We start from the raw sequence: 20,559 nt of genomic DNA, 5'->3' as shown, positions 1-20,559 counted from the left end.
CTTATAGTTTTTTGTGGAATGACCCGAAATACAAAAATAATTTGAAAACATGAAACTCTTGAAGGAAAATGGTTTAGTTTGGTGTTGACCTACCCTGGTAGCAGTTGTATATAATTATCTGGCAAACTTAATTTATCTCTTTGTTCTCACAAAGTTTTTGTAGATTCGACTGGCAAATTTCTCTGAACGTGTCTCTGTTTGAAATTAAATCATACTGTTGTGTTGTTATACCTAGAGAAATACTCATGGTGTCAGTGTGTACCAGCAAACGAGAGACTGCAATAATACCCCACCCTTCACTGTCTATGACTTTCAATCTCGGATCTGTAGTTGCAGTTATTTTTCGGAAAAGGTTCGGTGATTTTTTCGCGTATGGAAGGATATTGGTCATTGTAGATCTTACTATAAAAAACTGCTTGCAGAATTTGTTTTTTGTTTTTTTATCGCAGTAACAATGGGATACAGCGTATTCGCGCTGCACTGCGGCCTTGCTTTTCTGTCTATTGCCTTCGGGACCGTTAGTGGAGACGTGAGCTATTCTCTGTCCGAGGAGATAAAACGTGGATCTATTATTGGAAATATCGCTAAGGATCTGGGACTTGATTTGGGCAGACTGTCCGCTCGAAAGGCTCGTATAGATACAGAGGATAGCGGTGTCCAGTACTGCAGCGTAAATCTCAATACTGGCGAGTTAATTGTACAAGAAAGGATCGACCGAGAGGGGCTTTGTGCGAAAAAGGCGTCGTGTGTTCTGAAACAGGAGCTAGTGCTGGAAAATCCTTTAGAACTGCACCGCATTCATATCCGCGTTCAAGACATCAACGATAACTCACCACAGTTCAAAGGGGAATCACTTAAGATTGAAATACGGGAGTCAGCGGATAAAGGCGAACGCTTTCTTGTCGGAGAAGCTCACGACGCGGACATCGGAGAAAACGCTGTTCAGAGCTATTCGCTTCAGCAGAATTATCATTTCAAACTAAATGTGAACACAAAGGCGAGTGGTCGTAAATATGGCGAACTAGTCTTAGAGAAAGAACTAGACAGGGAAGACAAAAAAGAGATTGTGCTGTTACTTACCGCCTTCGATGGAGGCTCTCCACAGAGATCGGGCACTGTGGTCATACACGTCACTGTACTGGATGCTAATGATAATGTACCAGTCTTTGGTCAGAATGTCTATGAAGCAAGTCTGTCTGAAAACTCTCCTCTGGAAACATTAGTAACCACAGTGAGTGCCACTGATCCAGATGAAGGTTTAAATAGCGAAATTACTTATGGATTTGATCATGTTTCAGATGAAAACAGCGATGTGTTTTCATTAAACCCCAAAACTGGAGAAGTGAGAGTGGCTGGAGCAATTGATTACGAGAAAGTATCATCATATGAAATGCAGATAAGCGCTAAAGATGGCTTAGGGTTAGTTTCATATTCAACATTAAGTATTGAAGTCACTGACGTGAACGACAATGCACCAGTAATATATCTTAAATCAATGTCTAACCCCATACCCGAGAACGCGTCACCGGGTACAGAGGTGGGCATCATTAACGTGCAGGACAGAGACTCTGAGAATAACCGACAGGTCCGCTGCTCCATCCAGCAGGGTGTCCCCTTTAAGTTGGTTGAGTCTATTAAAAACTATTATTCTCTGGTGACCACAGCACAATTGGACCGGGAACTAGTGTCTGATTACAACATTACAATCACTGCCACTGACGAGGGCTCTCCACCTCTGTCCTCTTCTAAATGTGTTCAGTTATCTGTAGCTGACATCAACGACAACCCACCTGTGTTTGAGGAACAGTCGTACAGCGCATATGTGAGTGAGAATAACAAACCTGGCTCCACTTTATGTTCCGTTAGTGCTCGAGACCCCGACTGGAGACAGAACGGTACAGTGGTTTATTCTCTGTTAGCTGGTGAGGTGAACGGTACCCCGGTGTCCTCTTATCTGTCTGTGAACGGAGACACGGGTGTGATCCACGCTGTGAGGTCGTTTGATTATGAACAGTTCAGGACATTCAAAGTCAACGTGATGGCCAGAGACAACGGTTCTCCTCCTCTCAGCAGCAACGTGACCGTGAGTGTGTTCATCTCAGATGTGAATGACAACTCTCCTCAGATCCTGTACCCCTCCCCTGAGGGCAACTCCTTCATGACCGAGCTGGTCCCCAAAGCTGCACACGGAGGCTCTCTGGTGTCCAAAGTGATCGCGGTGGACGCGGACTCCGGACAGAATGCTTGGCTGTCCTATCAAATAGTCAAATCCACTGATCTGGGACTTTTTACCATTGGTATCCACAGCGGAGAGATCAGGACACAGCGGGACATTTCTGAATCTGACAGCATGAAACAAAACCTTGTAGTGGCTGTGAAAGATAACGGACAGCCCTCTCTGTCTGCCACCTGTTCCATGTATTTACTTATTTCTGATAACTTGGCTGAGGTGCCAGAACTGAAGGATCTGTCTTATAATGAGAGCAATTCCAAACTGACCTCTTATCTGATCATCTCGCTGGTGTCTGTGTCCACCTTTTTCCTGACTTTTATCATCATCATCCTGGGTTTGAGGTTTTGTCGCAGGAGAAAGCCCAGACTATTGTTTGATGGAGCAGTTGCAATCCCCAGCGGTTATCTCCCTCCTAATTACGCAGCTGTTGATGGCACAGGGACTTTACGCAGCGCTTACAATTATGACGCATACCTGACCACAGGTTCTAGAACCAGTGACTTTAAGTATGTGACATCATACAATGACAACACGCTGCCTGCTGACCAGACTCTGAAGAAAAGTCCATCAGACTTTGTTGATGTGTTTGGGGACAGCGATGGTTCTCCTGAGGTAGGATCATTTCATTGTCACCAAAAAATCTTTTCCTCGTCCTAAAAATAAATTCGAATGATTCTGCAACCTCATTTGATTTACCTTGTTGCTTTTGTTCATTAGTGATGTAAGCATCTTGCAATATAATTATTGTTTTTCTCTGTCCTTGGTTCTGAACTGCGTTTTTTCGCTGTTCCTAGAATTGTTTTATGTGAGTTTTAAGTCCGTTTTTCTTTTTTTTTTTCGTGATGCATTTTTTAATACAGTTACAAATTTGAGTGACCACCGATTTGTTTTGTCCAGAGTTGCGTTGTTTCTGGTTTGTGTAGTAGTAGTATAAACACTGTCTTATTTACATCATTCTTGTCTGTCCTTGGTCCTGAACTCGGCTTGACATTTTGATGTTCTTCTAAAGATATTTTTTGTTTTGTGCTTTCTTCTTCGCTTTACCTTTCTTTCTTTGTTTTAGAAACACAGTCATCGTTATATCACACCTAAATACAATATTTTTAGTATTTAGGTGTGATAATAATTTTCGTATAAATAAGGATTTCTAATTGATAATAAAGCTGTTCCTTTTACGTTTATGTTGGCCATTAAAATATTATTCTTTTGTTCATTTTTTTTAATTGTTACTGAAAAGAAGAAGGTATGGACATGTCTTTATTGTTCATGTTCTAAATGAACGTGATAAAGAGCGCACATTCTATTACTCTTTGTTCTAACTGTCTTACATTTTAAATTTTTACATATTTCATTTAAAGAAATCTTCTTTCAGTCATGATTGTTCCTTACTTATGAATCCTTTACGTTAAGTACTCAGCGTTGATAGAAATCGGACCTTTCAACGGTCTTTCAAAATTCTTGCAGCAGTGTTTATAGTCACTTTGTCGTTTTTGTTTCGTTTTTTTATTCGTTGTATCAATTTTAAAATGGTTACGAATACTTCTGAAAGTGCACTGTGTGGATCACCGTTTGTTCACCCTCAGTTAATTGGACGAATACATTTGTGCCTTTTTTTGACCCTCTCTATCTATTACATTGAGAATCCCAAGACTCTTCAGAAATACAAAACGATTTCACAGCATGTCATCAAAAAGTAGTGCTACGTTTTTGCACATAAAACATCACGAAGAACTTAGAATTTTGATAAAAGAGAATCTAACAGGGATAAAAAAAAAAAAAAAACGAGAGAGAAAAAGCTCTCTCCCCTTTCAACTTAAATCATAGTGCAGAGTCTGTGTCTAGGATCATTCTTTTGACTCGTCAAAGCTGTCTGGAAACAGAGAAACGGTTATTTTACCTTTTTTTTAGTTTCCATCGCAGCTGGATCATTACCTAATTGCATTATATATTTTATAACTACCTATGTTTTCAGCCATTGAAAGTAATAATAAAATAGCAAAGCAATTATCTATATATTTTTTACTCGTCCGTTCACAGTGAATGGCTCTACAGAATATCTAAATTTATTACATATTAAATTAAAAAAAAAACTTCACGTTGCCATACCTCAGTAAATACTCATGGTGTCAGTGTGCGCCAGTAAACGTGAAGACCTGATCATTCTCCACCCTTCTGTCTCAGCGAATTCAAAGCCCGGTTCTCCTTTTGTAACGCAGTTGGAAAAAATCTCCTCGCGTATGACTCCAGTTTCACAGTGACTTTAAAGATTCTGTGGACATTTTTACTGTCTTGATTTTAAGTTTACCTCTCATGTGCCATTTCTGATGGTAACAATGGGATACACCATATTTGCGCTGCACTGCGGCCTTGCTTTTATTTTTCTTTCTCTCCGATTTGTCATCGGAGACATGAGCTACTCTATCCCGGAGGAGATGACACGTGGATCTATAATTGGAAATATCGCTAAGGATCTGGGACTCGATTTGGGCAGACTGTCCGCTCGAAAAGCTCGTATAGATACAGAGGATAGTGGTGTCAAGTACTGCAGCGTAAATCTCAATACTGGCGAGTTAATTGTACAAGAAAGGATCGACCGAGAGGGGCTTTGTGCGAAAAGGGCGTCGTGTGTTCTGAAACAGGAACTAGTGCTGGAAAATCCTTTGGAATTGCACCGCATTCATATTCGCGTTCAAGACATCAACGATAACTCACCTCAGTTTAAGGAGGAGTCACTCAACTTTGAAATACACGAACTGGCAGTCAAAGGTACAGGCTTTCCCCTAGATGAAGCTCACGACGCAGACATCGGAGAAAATGCTGTTCAGGGTTATTCACTTCAGCAAAATGATCACTTCAGATTAAACGTTAAATCTAAAGGTGGTGGGAGAAAATATGGCGAACTAGTCTTAGACAAAGAACTAGACAGGGAAGACAAAAAAGAGATTGTGCTGTTACTTACCGCCTTCGATGGAGGCTCTCCACAGAGATCAGGCACTGTGGTCATACACGTCACTGTACTGGATGCTAATGATAATGTTCCGGTGTTTAGTCAGAATGTCTATAAGGCTAGTCTCCACGAAAACTCCCCTCTGGATACTGTTGTTCTCACAGTTAGCGCCACAGATGCAGATGAAGGTGTAAATGGTGAAGTTAATTATGGGTTTGACCACGTCTCTGAGGAAAGACAAGATTTTTCTTTGGACCCTAAAACAGGAGCAGTGAGAGTGGCTGGAGCAATTGATTATGAAAAGGAATCGTCGTATGAAATCCAGATTACTGCGAAAGATGGTTTGGGATTAGCATCATATGCTACTCTGTTAATTGAGATTACGGATGTAAATGATAATGCACCAGTTATAAATCTGAAATCACTATCTAACCCCATACCAGAGAACGCGTCACCTGGTACAGAGGTGGGCATCATTAACGTGCAGGACAGAGACTCTGAGAATAACCGACAGGTCCGCTGCTCCATCCAGCAGGGTGTCCCCTTTAAGTTGGTTCCTTCTATTAAAAACTATTATTCTCTGGTCACCACAGGACAACTGGACCGCGAACTAGTGTCGGATTACAACATTACAATCACTGCCACTGACGAGGGCTCTCCTCCTCTGTCCTCTTCTAAAAGTGTTCAGTTATCTGTAGCTGACATCAACGACAACCCACCTGTGTTTGAGGAACAGTCGTACAGCGCATATCTGAGTGAGAATAACAAACCTGGCTCCACTTTATGTTCCGTTAGTGCTCGAGACCCCGACTGGAGACAGAACGGTACAGTGGTTTATTCTCTGTTAGCTGGTGAGGTGAACGGTGCCCCGGTGTCCTCCTATCTGTCTGTGAACGGAGACACGGGTGTGATCCACGCTGTGAGGTCATTTGATTATGAACAGTTTAGGAGCTTCAAAGTCCATGTGATGGCCAGAGACAACGGTTCTCCTCCTCTCAGCAGCAACGTGACCGTGATTGTGTTCATCTCAGATGTGAATGACAACTCTCCTCAGATCCTGTACCCCTCCCCGGAGGGCAACTCCTTCATGACCGAGCTGGTCCCCAAAGCTGCACACGGAGGCTCTCTGGTGTCCAAAGTGATCGCGGTGGACGCGGACTCCGGACAGAACGCCTGGCTGTCCTATCAAATAGTCAAATCCACTGATCCGGGACTTTTTACCGTTGGTGTCCACAGCGGAGAGATCAGGACACAGCGGGACATTTCTGAATCTGACAGCATGAAACAGAACCTTGTAGTGGCAGTGATAGATAACGGACAGCCCTCTCTGTCTGCCACCTGTTCCATGTATTTACTTATTTCTGATAACTTGGCTGAGGTGCCAGAACTGAAGGATCTGTCTTATAATGAGAGCAATTCCAAACTGACCTCTTATCTGATCATCGCGCTGGTGTCTGTGTCCACCTTTTTCCTGACTTTTATCATCATCATCATCCTGAGTTTGAGGTTTTGTCGCAGGAGAAAGCCCAGACTGTTGTTTGATGGAGCAGTTGCCATTCCCAGCGGTTATCTCCCTCCTAATTACGCAGATGTTGATGGCACTGGAACTTTACGCAGCACTTACAATTATGACGCGTACCTGACCACAGGTTCTAGAACCAGTGACTTTAAGTTTGTGACATCATACAATGACAACACGCTGCCTGCTGACCAGACTCTGAAGAAAAGCCCATCAGACTTTGCTGATGTTTTTGGAGATAGTGATAGGACTCCTGAGGTAGGAGGATGCCCTTTGTCATATTTTCATTTTTAGTTTTTTTTCTCTCACTTGTATTAAATTTTTGTTGATAGATATTTAAATAAGTCAACTTTCTTTCCTAACAATAATGGTGTTAATGTACAAAAAACTACAATCCTTTTATTTTGGTTCTACTTTCATTGTTATTTAGCCTGTGTGTTTCATATTGTCTCTGTCTCTCTTTGTTGCATTCTCCCTCACAGATGTGTCCTTCCTTGTGGTACAATTTTCTAGAAGAGTAACATTTTCGGTTAACATTTTCATGTTTTGCTTTATTTTGGTGTTTTGGTCGAATCACAGCCATAAAGCTGGTTTTTAGCATTTTTGGTCCAACTTCTGCCTCCCACAAAACCTACCTTGAGAGAAAGTTTCATCATATTGCATTATATCTATAGGCTTGACTTTTGTGTTGGTATTCATTTTCCTGGTAGTCCAGCAGTTTTTTTACTGACCAAGTGTGTTTGGACTTCCACAGGTATTTTTTTTTTTTATCTAATTAGAGACTTTAAAGTTATGTGGTTGAAACATTAACTTCTATATAAGTTTTTTTTTCTCATATAGATGATGGAATTTATTATTTTAATTCCTTTGCCCTACATAAAAGTTGACAAGTTAACAGTCACTTTTTAAAGTTTAATATGTTTTCATATTGTTTTCAGTTTGTCGTTATCATTTTACTGCTCAATCACTTAGAAGAAAAAAGATTGGAGTCACATGTTTAGGAAAAAAGACAAATGCAACAGGTCTGAAGACTTGACAGAAAGAAAGGCTTCTCTACTAACAATATAAACTAGTGATTAATAGGCTTAGTAACACCATACAATGTAACTCAGTGTAAGTAATCAGCTTCACTATACTGCTAAAATTGTTAATACATTCTCCTCAATAGTCCTTGATCATTATTGAATAGAAAATATTATCATTGGCCATATTTACAAAAGTATATTATTTCTCATAGATGACACAGTTAATAATCATTCTATTTACTTATTTTATATAACCATAATACTGAGAATTATGTTTTGTTTTGTTTTGTTTTTGTTTGTGTAGCACATTGTTATATACAGCATGGTCCAAAAGATGGATGCATACACCTTCTTTTTTGTTAGGAAAAGTTGGTCTTTTAGTGGTCTTTCAAAGCTTTGGTGTTGACAAAAATAGTTATTAACATTTCTCTTGATAGTGGCTTAATATTTTTCCTTTGTCAGCGTGGAGTTGGTTCATCACAGGTGTCCTACCCCAGAGTAGGCACTCCCACAGAGTTTATATTATTCTCACTCATATTGTGCTGTAAATATGATATACTGCATTATCATTTTCTCTCTTATTTTGATACTTACACACTCTTCTTTTCCTGAAAGAAATACCACACTTAAATTAACTTAAAAATAGGACTTTTGCCAGTTGTCCAATACAAAATGTATTTATGTTTGAAACAGACCCAAACTGTGTATCCTTGTCTTGCACTTGCTCTCTCTCTCTCTGACTGTATGCTTGTGTTTTACTTAGCAATTCTGCATCTGATGAAGTTTCTTTTCTGTCTCTCAGCTGAGTGTAATAATCTTCTGATGATACGGTCAGTTTAGTGATCAGGCTTAATATGCAACTTGTTAACATCTAGTTCAAAGTGTTTTTGAGTGTGGTTAACTGTTCTAGAAAAACATTCAGCCTAGCAACAATTTCAGTGCAGTTAAATCCCCACTTTGTTTTAGAATTTAAGTCTGACTTGTGACACTTTTACTCAGTTCTGATATTACCTCAAAATCACAGTACTAATAAGTAAATTCTGGCCTAATGTAAATTTGAGGTACCATCACATTTATGAGATTAGCAAAGGCTGCAGGGAATTTGTTCGTTTATTTTAAAAAGTCCAGATGACTCAGTAAAATCCACATAAATTTCTCCTTAATGCATGCAATAGAAGCTGGGATACAACTGAAAGAAATCTGACTTCCAACAGAAGAATTTACTGAATAATTGCTTAGTTGCTAACACAAAACTATTTTTTTTATGAAGGGATACTAAATTTCAGACTGCATCCTCTGTCTTGATTCAGTTATTTAAAAAACAAACAAACAAACAAACAAACAATTTTCTTTTGTCTGGGAAGAAAAAAAAAACAGGTGAATCGGCCAGTTTCCATTTCAGTGTACTTAAACTTTGTTTAAGCAGTCATAAAAATTCAGTTTGATGTTAGTATACTGAACTTGGATAATATGGGTTTTTTAATATTTCTGTCTTGATTTTTCATGTAATTTCCATTTTTATTTATTTTTTTCCTGTGCTTTGTGTCCTATGGGACATTAACAACGTTAACCTTGGTCATAATTTAAATAGGTAAACTCAATGCGTGTGATTACGTTGGAACCAGCAACATGAAATTTTTGTTAATACACAGTTAGGCTGATTTCCGAAAGGCTACAAAGAGGGGGAACCCACAGTTTGTTGTTCAGTCATAAACATATAGTGATATCAGTATTTCTAGGCCCTACAGACATAGATTTATGCCATGTGCCATTAAGTAATAATATAGTCACTAAACGTGTATTAAAATAAAACACTCCGATCTTGCAGTATCTATTGAGTGCATTTAGGCATTTAACTTGGATAAGCTTGGGTCAGTGTCATTTTTGAACTCACGGTGTCGCTATACACCAGCCCTAAAAGACTTACACTTTTCTTTGTGGACTTTCTGCCTTGCACGCCCGTTGCCTGCTCTAGGTTTAGCACGAGACGCGCTGAATTGCAGTTCCTATTTCTGTCATGCTTGGGTGCTATCTTTGCTGCGTTATTGCTTTAACATATTAGAGGAGTATCATTGAAGATGGAATTGAATATTATCGCGTTTCAGGCTTGGAACATTTATTTCCTCCTTCTGCTGCATGTCGCTCATGGAGACATGAGCTATTCTTTACCAGAGGAAATGAAGCGAGGATCCGTTATTGGAAATATAGCCAAAGACCTCGGGATGGGAACGGGCGCGCTGTCCAGCAGGAGAGCCCGCATCGACGCCGACGGTACCGACAAACGTTACTGTGACATAAACATGAGTAACGGAGAGCTGATTGTTGCAGACAGGATTGACCGCGAGGGGCTTTGTGGAGAAAAGGCTTCGTGCATCCTAAAACACGAGCTTGTGCTGGAGAATCCGCTCGAACTTCATCGTATCAGCCTTCACATTCAAGATATCAATGACAACGCACCGCAATTCAACGAAGAACGGATTAATATAGAAATTCGAGAATCCGCTGGCAGAGGAGCTCGTTTTGTGATAGAAGAAGCGCACGATGCGGATGTGGGGCAAAATTCAGTGCAGCAGTACAACCTTAAAAAGAATGAAAATTTTATTTTGTCTGTAAACGGAAACACCAGAGAACTCGTTCTTGAAAAAGAGCTTGATCGTGAAAAACAACAGGAAATGAATTTAATTCTCACAGCTTTGGATGGTGGATCTCCTCAGAGATCAGGTACATTAATGATACACGTCACTGTGCTGGATGCTAATGATAACGCCCCAGTGTTCAGCCAGGCCGTTTATAAAGCCAGCCTGCCTGAAAACTCTCCTTTAGACACTGTGGTGATTACAGTGAGCGCAACCGATGCAGATGAGGGAGTTAATGGAGATGTGACGTATGACTTTGGACATGTTACTGAAGAAGTGAAGAAGATATTTAGCATTGATCGTAAAGTAGGTGACATAAGAGTAATTGGTTTTGTTGACTATGAAACTACTATATCATTTGAAATACGCGTCAAAGCAAAAGATGGGCTGGGGCTGTTATCCTACGCTAAAATTATGATTTCTATCACTGATGTGAATGACAACGCCCCTGTAGTTAATCTGAAGTCACTGACCAATCCGATACCAGAGAACACCCCACCTGGTACAGAGGTGGGCATCATTAACGTGCAGGACAGAGACTCTGAGAATAACCGACAGGTCCGCTGCTCCATCCAGCAGGGTGTCCCCTTTCAGTTGGTTCCTTCTATTAAAAACTATTATTCTCTGGTCACCACAGGACAACTGGACCGTGAACTAGTGTCTGATTACAACATTACAATCACTGCCACTGACGAGGGCTCTCCACCTCTGTCCTCTTCTAAAAGTGTTCAGTTATCTGTAGCTGACATCAACGACAACCCACCTGTGTTTGAGGAACAGTCGTACAGCGCATCTATGAGTGAGAATAACAAACCGGGCTCCACTTTATGCTCCGTTAGTGCTCGAGACCCTGACTGGAGACAGAACGGTACAGTGGTTTATTCTCTGTTAGCTGGTGAGGTGAACGGTGCCCCGGTGTCCTCTTATCTGTCTGTGAACGGAGACACGGGTGTGATTCACGCTGTGAGGTCGTTTGATTATGAACAGTTCAGGAGTTTTAAAGTCCACGTGATGGCCAGAGACAACGGCTCTCCTCCTCTCAGCAGCAACGTGACCGTGAGTTTGTTCATCTCAGATGTGAATGACAACTCTCCTCAGATCCTGTACCCCTCCCCTGAGGGCAACTCCTTCATGACCGAGCTGGTCCCCAAAGCTGCACACGGAGGCTCTCTGGTGTCCAAAGTGATCGCGGTGGACGCGGACTCCGGACAGAATGCTTGGCTGTCCTATCAAATAGTCAAATCCACTGATCCGGGACTTTTTACCATTGGTGTCCACAGCGGAGAGATCAGGACACAGCGGGACATTTCTGAATCTGACAGCATGAAACAAAACCTTGTAGTGGCTGTGAAAGATAACGGACAGCCCTCTCTGTCTGCCACCTGTTCCATGTATTTACTTATTTCTGATAACTTGGCTGAGGTGCCAGAACTGAAGGATCTGTCTTATAATGAGAGCAATTCCAAACTGACCTCTTATCTGATCATCGCGCTGGTGTCTGTGTCCACCTTTTTCCTGACTTTTATCATCATCATCCTGGGTTTGAGGTTTTGTCGCAGGAGAAAGCCCAGATTGTTGTTTGATGGAGCAGTTGCCATCCCCAGCGGTTATCTTCCTCCTAATTACGCAGATGTTGATGGCACAGGAACTTTACGCAGCACTTATAATTACGACGCATACCTGACCACAGGTTCTAGAACCAGTGACTTTAAGTTTGTGACATCATACAATGACAACACGCTGCCTGCTGACCAGACTCTGAAGAAAAGTCCATCAGACTTTGCTGATGTCTTTGGAGACCTGGACGGGTGCTCAGAGGTATGGCCCCTTCGCAATAAGCAAGTCATGTTTTAATCTTGTGCCAGATGAATATCAACAGTTCAGTTTTCTTCTAATTTGTCATCACAAAATTGTTTCTTTAAATGCTTGGAGCAAAAATTGGTTTATTAATTCTAACATTTTCTTCTTTCCTCTAAAATGTTTCCTAGAGGTGTAGCTCTCTTTCTCTGGTAGTGGCTAAAATATGTTTAATTTCAACATGATAAATTTCATACTTTCAAACTTATAGATTTAGTGTGATATGTTATTTTTGTGTGTTCAATTTAGTGTAGTTTTGCAAGCTCATATGATGTATGTTCATCAACACAATAGGTATTTCTGCATCGTGCTTGCGGTGGTTATTTGTCTGTACATGTTATTTGTTGTTTGTTTTGTTTTTTAACTAATTGATTACTTTTATCCTCTATCTGAAGCTGTGAGAACAACTTTTACTCTTAGGAAGATATAGTTGCATAATGTAATCAAAGTTTCATCTTATTTTTTCCCCTACTACCATTTATTAAATAACACATTGTGAATATACCACGTTCCAAATTATTATGCAAATTGTGTTTAAGTGTCATGAAGATTAAATAAGTTGATTTTCAATTAAACCCATGGATGGAATTGTGTCTCAGGGCTCTTCGGATGACTGAACTCAATCTCGGACACCTATGATCATTAGTTTGCCAGGTGAGCCCAAATGAAGGAAAAACTACTAAAGAAGGATGTTCCACATTATTAAGCACACCAAGATTTTCAAGCAATATAGGAAGGAAAAATGATCTCCCTGTTGCTGAAAAGCGTGAAATAGTTGATTGCCTTGGACACGTAATGAAAACCTTAGATCTTTCACAAAACTTAAGCGTGATCACCATAATGTAAGAGACATGTGGGTGAGTCAGAGCACACATGGGTTCGTGCAGATAAAGGCACAGTGAGGAAGGTTTCTGCCAGACAAATACATCAGATTAAGAGAGCAGCTGCTAAAAGGCCATTACAAAGCAGCAAACACATATTTGAAGCTCCTGGTGCCTCTGAAGCCCTGTGAACATCAAGGTGTAGTATCCTCCAGAGACTTGCAATTGTGCATTAAACTTATATTTGGCCACCGCTAACCAGTGCTCACAAGCAGAAATGGCTGCAGTGCACCCAGAACTGCAAAAAGACTAATTTTCAAACAGTCCTGTTCACTGATGAGTGCATTGCAACCCTGGATGATCCAGATGGATGCAGTGGTGGATTGTTGGTAGACAGCCACCATGTCTCAACAGGGCTGCAACGTCAGCAAGGACATGTTGGAGTTTCTGACTGACCACTCTCTTCCATGGTAGAAAGAGAAGAACTGTGCTTTCTGCAACAAAACCATCTTCATGCAAGACAATGCACCATCTTATGCTACAAGGAACACCTCTGCATAATTGGCTGCTCAAACAAAAAAAATATGAGGGTGGGAGGCAGTTCACATCCAAACAGCAGCTCTGCGAGGCTATTCTGACATCCTGCAAAGACATTCGAGTAGAAGCTTTCCAAAAACTCTCAAGTTCCGTGGATGCAAGAATTGTAAAACTGCTATCAGATAAGGGGTCCTATGTTAATATATAACTTGACCTGTTAAGATGTTTTTGATTGAAAAAGCTTTTGATTTCAGTAAAATTTATCTACTAATGCTGCAAATTCAATAAATGACCATTTTCAATTCTCTACACCCTATAAAATGTTTTGAAACTCTGTGTGCATAATAATTTGGAACAGTCCATTTTAAGTTTTTTACTTTTGAAAAACATACTGTTTTCACTGGCAGTTATATTGAGTAACATTTGAATTATACTCTAATGGCTGATGACTCGAAAATTATGCTGACTGTCATTTGAATCGACTATTTAGGAAAATCAGAGAAAAATATCATTTGCATAATAATTTGGAACGCGGTGTATATGCCCAGTGCTTTAGCTATGTTGTTACTGATATTTTATCAGTAGTTCTACTCCTCTGGTTTGTTGATACACAGAAGGTCAGATGCTGCAGAATTTTACAGTTGGTCTTTTCAAGTAGTGTATATTTGTCAGCTACATGTCATACTGTAAGTTTATCTCAATGCTAAAGCACATATTTATCTTTAGCACAATATTATCAGTGTAGTAATAAAGACAGTGATGGGAATAACAGGCGATACAAGTAACAGCGTTATTACCGGCTTTACTTTTTTTCAGTAACGAGTAATCTAACTAATTACTATTTCTATCGTTACAACGCCGTTACCATTACTAACAAGAAAATGCGTTGCGGTCGTGTTACTATTTTTCAAAAAACACGGTTGAAGCTGTCTTCAGCCTTATATCAGTTGCACGGAAGTAGCTGTCTACATAAGTAATCTGGGCGCTACAGCTTTAAGCAGCCCCGCGCGCTCCCGCGGGTGGCAATCACTTTCTGGCACAACACCTGGAACTAAGGGGGCAAAACAATCGCATGAGTGCTGCTGTTTGACTGAGGAAGAATAAAGTACTCGTGGTAAGCCAATCACATGACCACTTAAAGATGACAAAGCAACAAGGTGATATATACCAGTTTTTAAATTGTGTTGATAGGCCACGTAAAACCAGAGTCATGATAAACAATATATATGCAGTGTTTTTTCCTGAATAGTTTCGTCATGTTTACTGTCTAAGGACGGCGCTAGCAAGCACTCTCTGCTTATGACCAAAAAAATTTAAAAAACAAAACAAAACAAAAAACAGCCCGTTGGTGTTGGTGGAAAAATGCACCATGTCGACCAATCAAAAATGATATGGCAACATGACATTTGGTTGTTTAGGAAGAGGGGGAAGTTTTAGGAGTGACGGCGAGACAGAGAGAGAGAGAAAGACAGCAGAAAAAGAGAGAGAGCGAGTTTTGAGATGTGAGAGATTTGTGACGTTTAGCGTGTTTGGAGTGTGTAGTTAATGTGTTGTCTTGTGTAGTTAGTGTGTAGTGTTGTGGATAGTTTTGCGTTGTGTGTCAGAACAATGAGGCGACTGCTGTCTCCAGGTGGAAAACAGGAGTGATACACCTCCTGCTGTCAGACCTGCAGGTATCAGGCTGTGATGTTCTCCTTTATAGTGGACAGAAATTATTGGATTGGCACAAATAATTTGTGTGGCGTCTTATTGAATGCAGAACACCTGATTGTTATGTAAATAGTTTGAAATGGTTATAACAAAGGGTAAAAGGTAAATGGCTGCAAATAACTTTGTTGTTTGCAAAACTTGTGCTTATGATTTTAAAATTAACAATTTATATTTGCATTTAAAGTTATGAAATATGATTCATTAAACATGTTTGTGGTTGTTACAGTAAAAAATATAACTTTTTCTACTTGGATTTTATGTTTTTGTCTGATTTTAGATCAATTGTGTTAATACAGTATGTCAAAATGAAAACATAACTTTAAATTCAGACACGTGAGGTTGTGCCGAAAGAATGATACCAAACACAGCAAAGTAAATAGTTTTTAAAGGTGAAATGTAGAGGGAAAATCAAAAGTAGTTAAAAATGGCCAATTTACCCTGGACCCCAGAGGGTTAAACCTTTTTTTTTTTCAAGTAACGCAATAGTTACTTTTCAAGTAATTAATTACTTTTAGAATCTTGTAAGTCAGTTACTAACTCAGTTGCTTTTTTGAAGAAGTAACTAGTAAATATAATTAATTACTTTTTCAAAGTAACTTGCAAAACACTGAATAAAGATCGTTGCCAATTCTTGCTATCATGTCACATTTTCAGTATGAGACTCATGTCCCAACCTGTATTTGTTCCTATGTCTACCTTATCTAAAATAGGAGATGCACAAAAAGCATCTATAAAAGCTCACTTATACATTTATTTCATACTTCTCATACCTGTGATGTTTTCCTATTATATGTCAGACTGAGTAATTTTGTGAAATTTTGTAATCTGATGGCTGTCATTATATATTCTTAGCACTGGATAGAAGTAGCTGTCAAATGATGGAATGCATTTCATCTTAATTGCAAGCAATAGCAATTTAGATTCTAATTACATTTTTTCAAACTAAAGGAGTGAAAACATGTATACCATTATTACCCAGTGGGGGGGTACTATCTGTTTGTAGGTATTTATATTTAAACACATTCCATCACACTTTACTGGTAGAAGTGTTTCCTTAACAGCTTTGTCTTTGATCTTAATTTTAAAATACGTGAAAGTTGATTTCTAATTCATGTGACTGACGAGTTGTAAAATGAGGCAGTGTGTACTTTAACTGGAGCTCTTGAGTTTGCACTGTCTCAACGGAGATTTCTTTAGCGACTCTGGTGACCGCATGGCACACTTGTTAATTTTTTAAAAAGCAACAAATCAAACTAGTTAAATCATTAGACTGTAAATTTAGGAGCAATTCTGAAATCCAAATGTGACTCCTGCTTACTGGATAACAGGATTTAATCCCAAAAATATCAACAAAGCAATAGTAGACATAAGAGCAAAAACATACTGAAAGCACATAAACATTTTACTGCACCAGTCTTATACAGGTAGCTACATTTGAACCTTTGGGTTGAGAAGGTCTAGTATGAAAACAGTTATGCAGAGAAGCAGATTAGCAGTATCTACTGGATGGAGACAAAAAGCATAAAATAGAGTCATCTGGAGTACAGTAACTGACTCAGTGTAACTAAACAACCTGCATGTGTGTGTGGTGATGAGAACAAGGCAGTGATCACTATGTGAAGAACAGTCCACAGCACACAGCCAAGTCTGAATCCTCTTAGTAGAAACAACAACAACATACAATTAAAAATATTATAATTTTATGAAGACAAATAAGCACATTTATAGTTGTCTTACTGACTGAACGTTTTTCTTCTTCTTTTTTATTTTGTTTGTTTTTACAACTGTTTACTTCATTCACAATGTAAAACTCTTTTCTCCAATTGTCTCTTTTATAGTAACTGAAGTTTTGCATATTTATTCTACATAAAAATACTTTATTTTTTAAAAGAAGATAAAAATCAAGCATTGAAAATTAGCTGTAGTTTGCTTAGATTTAGTGTTAAGGTGTTTCCGCAAAACCTAACTCACGGTGGCGCTAGACACCAGCCGTAACAGTTTTAATTTCCTGTATTCATTGGTGTGGACACGCATTCTTGCGCTCTTGTGTCAACATTAGGGCGACCTCCCGAGAATTGCAGTTGTGATTCGCGTTTTGGGGTTCAGGTCATTTTTTTGTTATTCTTGAGCCTCTTAATAACTCATCTCTTATGATGGATTCGAAGATATTCGTGTTTCATTCGCGTGAGTTTTCTTTCTTCCTTCTTTTGTTCCATGTCGCTCATGGAGACATGAGCTATTCTTTACCAGAGGAAATGAAGCGAGGATCCGTTATTGGAAATATAGCCAAAGACCTCGGGATGGAAACGGGCGCGCTGTCCAGCAGGAGAGCCCGCATCGACGCCGACGGTACCGACAAACGTTACTGTGACATAAACATGAATAACGGAGAGTTGATTGTTGCAGACAGGATTGACCGCGAGGGGCTTTGTGGAGAAAAGGCTTCGTGCATCCTAAAACACGAGCTTATGCTAGAGAATCCGCTCGAGCTTCATCGTATCAGCCTTCACATTCAAGATATCAATGACAACGCACCACAATTCAATGAAGAACGTATTAATATAGAAATTCAAGAGTCGGCTGTGAGAGGAGCTCGCTTTGTGATAGAAGAAGCGCACGATGCGGATGTGGGGCAAAATTCAGTGCAGCAGTACAACCTTAAAAATAATGAAAATTTTATTTTGTCTGTAAATGGAAACACAATAGAGCTCGGTCTTGAAAAGGAACTTGATCGTGAAAAACAACAGGAAATGAATTTAATTCTCACAGCTTTGGATGGTGGATCTCCTCAGAGATCAGGTACATTAATGATACACGTCACTGTGTTGGATACTAATGATAACGCCCCAGTGTTCAGCCAGGCTGTTTATAAAGCCAGCCTGCCTGAAAACTCTCCTCTAGACACTGTAGTGATTACAGTGAGCGCAAGTGATGCAGATGAGGGAGTTAATGGAGATGTGACGTATGACTTTGGACATGTTACTGAAGAAGTGAAGAAGATATTTAGCATTGATCGTAAAGTAGGTGACATAAGAGTAATTGGTGTTGTTGACTATGAAACTACTACATCATTTGAAATACGCGTTAAAGCAAAAGATGGGCTGGGGCTGTCATCCTACGCTAAAGTTATGATTTCTATCACTGATGTGAATGACAACGCCCCTGTAGTTAATCTGAAGTCACTGACCAATCCGATACCAGAGAACACCCCAGCTGGTACAGAGGTGGGCATCATTAACGTGCAGGACAGAGACTCTGAGAATAACCGACAGGTCCGCTGCTCCATCCAGCAGGGTGTCCCCTTTAAGTTGGTTCCGTCTATTAAAAACTATTATTCTCTGGTCACCACAGGACAACTGGACCGCGAACTAGTGTCTGATTACAACATTACAATCACTGCCACTGACGGGGGCTCTCCACCTCTGTCCTCTTCTAAAAGTGTTCAGTTATCTGTAGCTGACATCAACGACAACCCACCTGTGTTTGAGGAACAGTCGTACAACGCATATGTGAGTGAGAATAACAAACCTGGCTCCACTTTATGCTCCGTTAGTGCTCGAGACCCTGACTGGAGACAGAACGGTACAGTGGTTTATTCTCTGTTAGCTGGTGAGGTGAACGGTGCCCCGGTGTCCTCCTATCTGTCTGTGAACGGAGACACGGGTGTGATCCACGCTGTGAGGTCGTTTGATTATGAACAGTTTAGGACCTTCAAAGTCCACGTGATGGCCAGAGACAACGGCTCTCCTCCTCTCAGCAGCAACGTGACCGTGAGTGTTTTCATCTCAGATGTGAATGACAACTCTCCTCAGATCCTGTACCCCTCCCCAGAGGGCAACTCCTTCATGACCGAGCTGGTCCCCAAAGCTGCACACGGAGGCTCTCTGGTGTCCAAAGTGATCGCGGTGGACGCCGACTCCGGACAGAACGCCTGGCTGTCCTATCAAATAGTCAAATCCACTGATCCGGGACTTTTTACTATTGGTGTCCACAGCGGAGAGATCAGGACACAGCGGGACATTTCTGAATCTGACAGCATGAAACAGAACCTTGTAGTGGCAGTGAAAGATAATGGACAGCCCTCTCTGTCTGCCACCTGTTCCATGTATTTACTTATTTCTGATAACTTGGCTGAGGTGCCAGAACTGAAGGATCTGTCTTATAATGAGAGCAATTCCAAACTGACCTCTTATCTGATCATCGCGCTGGTGTCTGTGTCCACCTTTTTCCTGACTTTTATCATCATCATCCTGGGTTTGAGGTTTTGTCGCAGGAGAAAGCCCAGATTGTTGTTTGATGGAGCAGTTGCCATCCCCAGCGGTTATCTCCCTCCTAATTACGCAGATGTTGATGGCACAGGAACTTTACGCAGCACTTACAATTATGACGCATACCTGACCACAGGTTCTAGAACCAGTGACTTTAAGTTTGTGACATCATACAATGACAACACACTGCCTGCTGACCAGACTCTGAAGAAAAGTCCATCAGACTTTGCTGATGTCTTTGGAGACCTGGACGGGTGCTCAGAGGTATGGCCCCTTCGCAGTAAGCAAGTTATGTTTTAATCTTGTGCCATATGAATATCAACAGTTCAGTTTTCTTCTACTTTATCATCACAAAATTGTTTTTCTAAATGCTTGGAGCAAAAGTTGGTTTATTAATTCTAACATTTTCTTCTTTCCTCTAAAGTGTTTCCTAGAGGTGTAGCTCTCTTTCTCTGGTAGTGGCTAAAATATGTTTAATTTCAACATGATAAATTTCATACTTTCAAACTTATAGATTTAGTGTGATATGTTATTTTTGTGTGTTCAGTTTAGTGTAGTTTTGCAAGCTCATATGATGTATGTTCATCAACACAATAGGTATTTCTGCATCGTGCTTGCGGTGGTTATTTGTCCATACATGTTATTTGTTGTTTGTTTTGTTTTTTAACTAATTGATTACTTTTATCCTCTATCTGAAGCTGTGAGAACAACTTTTACTCTTAGGAAGATATAGTTGCATAATAGAATCAAAATTTCAAATTATTTTTTCCGGTACTACCATTTATTAAATAACACATTGTGAATATATGCCCAGTGCTTTAGCTGTGTTCTTACTGATATTTTGTCAGTAGTTCTACGCCTCTGGTTAGTTGATACACAGAAGGTCAGATGTTGCAGAATTTTACAGTTGGTCTTTTCAAGTAGTGTATATTTGTCAGCTACATGTCATACTGTAAGTTTATCTCAGTGCTAAAGCACATATTTATCTTTAACACAATATTATGAG

The 20,559-nt window shown here is 40.0% G+C and overlaps 2 protein-coding genes across 21 annotated transcripts in view; both read left to right on the top strand.

Annotated features, from left to right (window-relative positions):
• LOC134644348 (protocadherin gamma-C5-like) overlaps positions 1-20,559 on the top strand; it is a 306,637-nt gene that overhangs the window by 74,607 nt on the left and 211,471 nt on the right. For 2 of the 20 annotated variants that reach the window (XM_063497665.1, XM_063497569.1), the window contains exon 1: positions 17,421-19,817. The exons of 16 other annotated variants lie outside the window; for them this stretch is intronic. In XM_063497665.1, coding sequence (XP_063353735.1) covers positions 17,436-19,817 — 2,382 coding nt within the window. In that variant the 5' untranslated portion in view covers positions 17,421-17,435. Of the gene's footprint in view, positions 1-421; positions 2,846-4,522; positions 6,958-17,420; positions 19,818-20,559 lie in introns of those variants that run through there. 2 more of the 20 variants (XM_063497516.1, XM_063497463.1) reach the window with 2 other exon arrangements.
• On the top strand, positions 9,697-12,214 carry LOC134637817 (protocadherin gamma-A11-like). Its single transcript, XM_063488346.1, has one exon. The coding sequence runs from the start codon at positions 9,803-9,805 to the stop codon at positions 12,212-12,214; it is 2,412 nt and encodes an 803-aa protein (XP_063344416.1). The 5' UTR covers positions 9,697-9,802.

This window comes from Pelmatolapia mariae, linkage group LG2, assembly GCF_036321145.2.
Source record: "Pelmatolapia mariae isolate MD_Pm_ZW linkage group LG2, Pm_UMD_F_2, whole genome shotgun sequence".
Taxonomy (NCBI): Eukaryota; Metazoa; Chordata; class Actinopteri; order Cichliformes; family Cichlidae; genus Pelmatolapia; species Pelmatolapia mariae.
The sequence above is the reverse complement of the archived record's forward strand: the minus strand, read 5'-3'. Positions and strand labels throughout refer to the sequence as shown.